General features: G+C 40.4%; 1 protein-coding gene across 1 annotated transcript; it reads right to left on the reverse strand.

The window, feature by feature from the left end:
* Positions 1-761: 761 nt before the first annotated feature.
* Positions 762-2,030, reverse strand: LOC137947622 (uncharacterized mitochondrial protein AtMg00810-like). The gene has a single exon (XM_068793419.1). It carries the CDS (start codon positions 2,028-2,030, stop codon positions 762-764), a length of 1,269 nt encoding a protein of 422 aa, XP_068649520.1.
* Positions 2,031-2,532: the final 502 nt, after the last annotated feature.

The raw sequence follows: 2,532 nt of genomic DNA on the forward strand, positions 1-2,532 counted from the left end.
TTTGGAGTGGTTGTATGATGGAATCTTCACTACCACTTTTAGGTATATGCAATTCCATGTTTAAGTATAACAAATTCAGTTATATAAAGTGATAATAATATTATATCATTTAAAATTATAGAGAATTTTTTGATAAAATGTTGAAAACATTAGTAAATAAACTATTCAACATACTACAAGGCACAAATCCTTTATGTGCATCCATGAGGAGATGGAGTGTCATGTATTTAAACTTTGTTTATTTTTTTATTGTTATTGTTAAATTAAATTTTGTATATTAAACTTGTGGCCAATATTTTTTAGCCCAATAGTGGTTGTTGGAATAGCAAAACTGAGTTGCTGAAGAGAGCAACAATGACCAAGGGTTTCCACCAAAAGGAGCTGCCATCAGCAGCCAAAATAAAGAGCTCCAAGCTCTGAATCTACCGAGAGAAACCTAGTTGTTGGAGGAAGTAGTAACGACCAAGAAAATCTATCCAATAGGCTCCTGGAACAGCCACAATCGAGAGCTCCAAGCTTTGAGACTGACGACCACACCAACACACAAGAGAAGCTGAAAATCGGGGGCCCTTCTTCCCTTCCTTTCTCTTCTATTTAAACATAGGGTTAGGTTAAGTACAAGAAAACCCATTGGCTTAATTACGATCCAACCCAACACATTAATCCTTGCTTATTAACCTATATACATGTAAATATCTAAACAACTAACATTAATATAACTTCTAACTTATATGAATTCTAAAATATGGTAACATCCCCCCTCAAATTGATGTTGGTAAGTCAACCAACAACAATTTGCCAACCAGAAAATTATAGTGGTGTTGAGTCATTGCTTTGGTGAAGACATCAACTACTTGGAGATCCGAAGAGATGTAAGGAAGAGATATCACTCGACGCTCCAAGGTATTGTGGATAGAATGAAAATCAACCACAATGTGCCTGGTGAGTTCATGGAAAATAGGATCGGTAGCAATCTGAATAGCATTAGTGTTATCCACATGAAGAGGTGTAGAGTTAGTTTGAGGAAACTCAAGTTCTTCAAGGAGACCGCGTAGCCACATAATTTTGGAACATGCAATAGACATGGCACGATACTCGGCCTCATTAGATGACTTGGACACACGATCTTGTATCTTACATTTCCAAGAAATTAAGGCATCCCCTAAAAACATATACCAACCTGTAGTAGAGCGACAGGTATCGGGACACCCAACCCAATCACCATCACTATATGCAACAAGTTGAAGAGATGAGCCGATAGCAAAGAATAACCCACGAGTAGGAGAACCTTGAAGATAGTGGATGATGCGTCGGACTGCAGCAAGATGAAGATGCCGAGGACAAGACATAAATTGACTGACCTGATGAACGACATAGGAGATATCCGGGCGAATCGTGGTAAAGTAGATGAGACTCCCAACCAAACGCCGATAGAGAGTAGGATCATCAAGAAGGTCCTCTTCATCTTTCCTGTATTTCACATTCACCTCCATAGGAGTAGCAATAGAAGAAGTGTCTGCCAAACCAGCCAAGGTAATTATATCTTGAGTATATTTGTGCTGATTTAGGAAAATACCTTTGGGTCGATGATATACTTCCAGTCCTAAGAAGTACGCGAGCTGGCCCAAATCTTTCATATGGAAGGTGGCATGCAGCAGCTGATGGAGCCTAGTAATCAGGCCAGAGTCAGTGCCAGTAAGGATAATATCATCCATATAGACCAAGAGAAGGATTATGCCCGATGCTGACTTGTGAAAGAAGAAAGAAGAATCATACTGACTTTGTGTAAATCTTTGGATAAGAAGTGTACTGCAAAACTTGTCAAACCAAGCCCGGGGAGCTTGTTTAAGCCCATACAGAGGACGGCGTAGCTTGCAGACATCCTGAGGAGAAGTAGTCATACCAGAGGGAAACTTCATGTAGATATCTTTTTGTAGATCACCATGTAGAAATACATTCTTCACATCCATCTGATACAGATGCCAGGACTGTGAAGCAGCAATAGCTAAAATAGTGCGAACTGTGGTCATCTTGGTAACTGGAGCATTGTATCCTCATAATCAATTCCATATTCTTGAGTGTTTCCCAGAGCTACGAGGTGAGCTTTGTACTAATCCAAAGAATCATCCGATCGAAGCTTTACAGAGAAAACCCATTTACTCCCAAAAGGCTTAATAGTAAGGGGGGCAAATAACAACATCCCAAGTGTGATTCTCCTCAAGAGCTTGAAGTTCTGTTTGCATTGCCTTTTGCCAATACTCATGTGTCATTGCCTGTTTTTAGCAAGAGGAAAGGGAAATAGATGATAAAGTAGCCACAAGAGAGAGTGGAGGAGAAACCATACCTATCAGGGGGGCGAGATGGGTGAGTAGACCTACGAAGAGTGGTGAAAGCAGGAGCAAGAGGAGGATCAGGAGCAGGCGCCAGGTCTGGACCATGAGGGGCACAAATGAAGTGGAACTGAGTTCATAAAAGCTAGGCAGAATAGATAAAGATGCAGATGGCAACTCAACATGAGATGGAAAGAAATAT

Source organism: Aristolochia californica, unplaced genomic scaffold (genome assembly GCF_029961685.1).
Source record: "Aristolochia californica isolate CCGP_79_NKW_82.1479 unplaced genomic scaffold, dmAriCali1.0.hap1 SCAF_13, whole genome shotgun sequence".
Taxonomy (NCBI): domain Eukaryota; kingdom Viridiplantae; phylum Streptophyta; class Magnoliopsida; order Piperales; family Aristolochiaceae; genus Aristolochia; species Aristolochia californica.

What these genes read in the sequence shown, in the direction of transcription:
- LOC137947622 (XM_068793419.1), bottom strand. Translation starts at nt 2,030, where the DNA reads ATGACCACAGTTCGCACTATTTTAGCTATTGCTGCTTCACAGTCCTGG.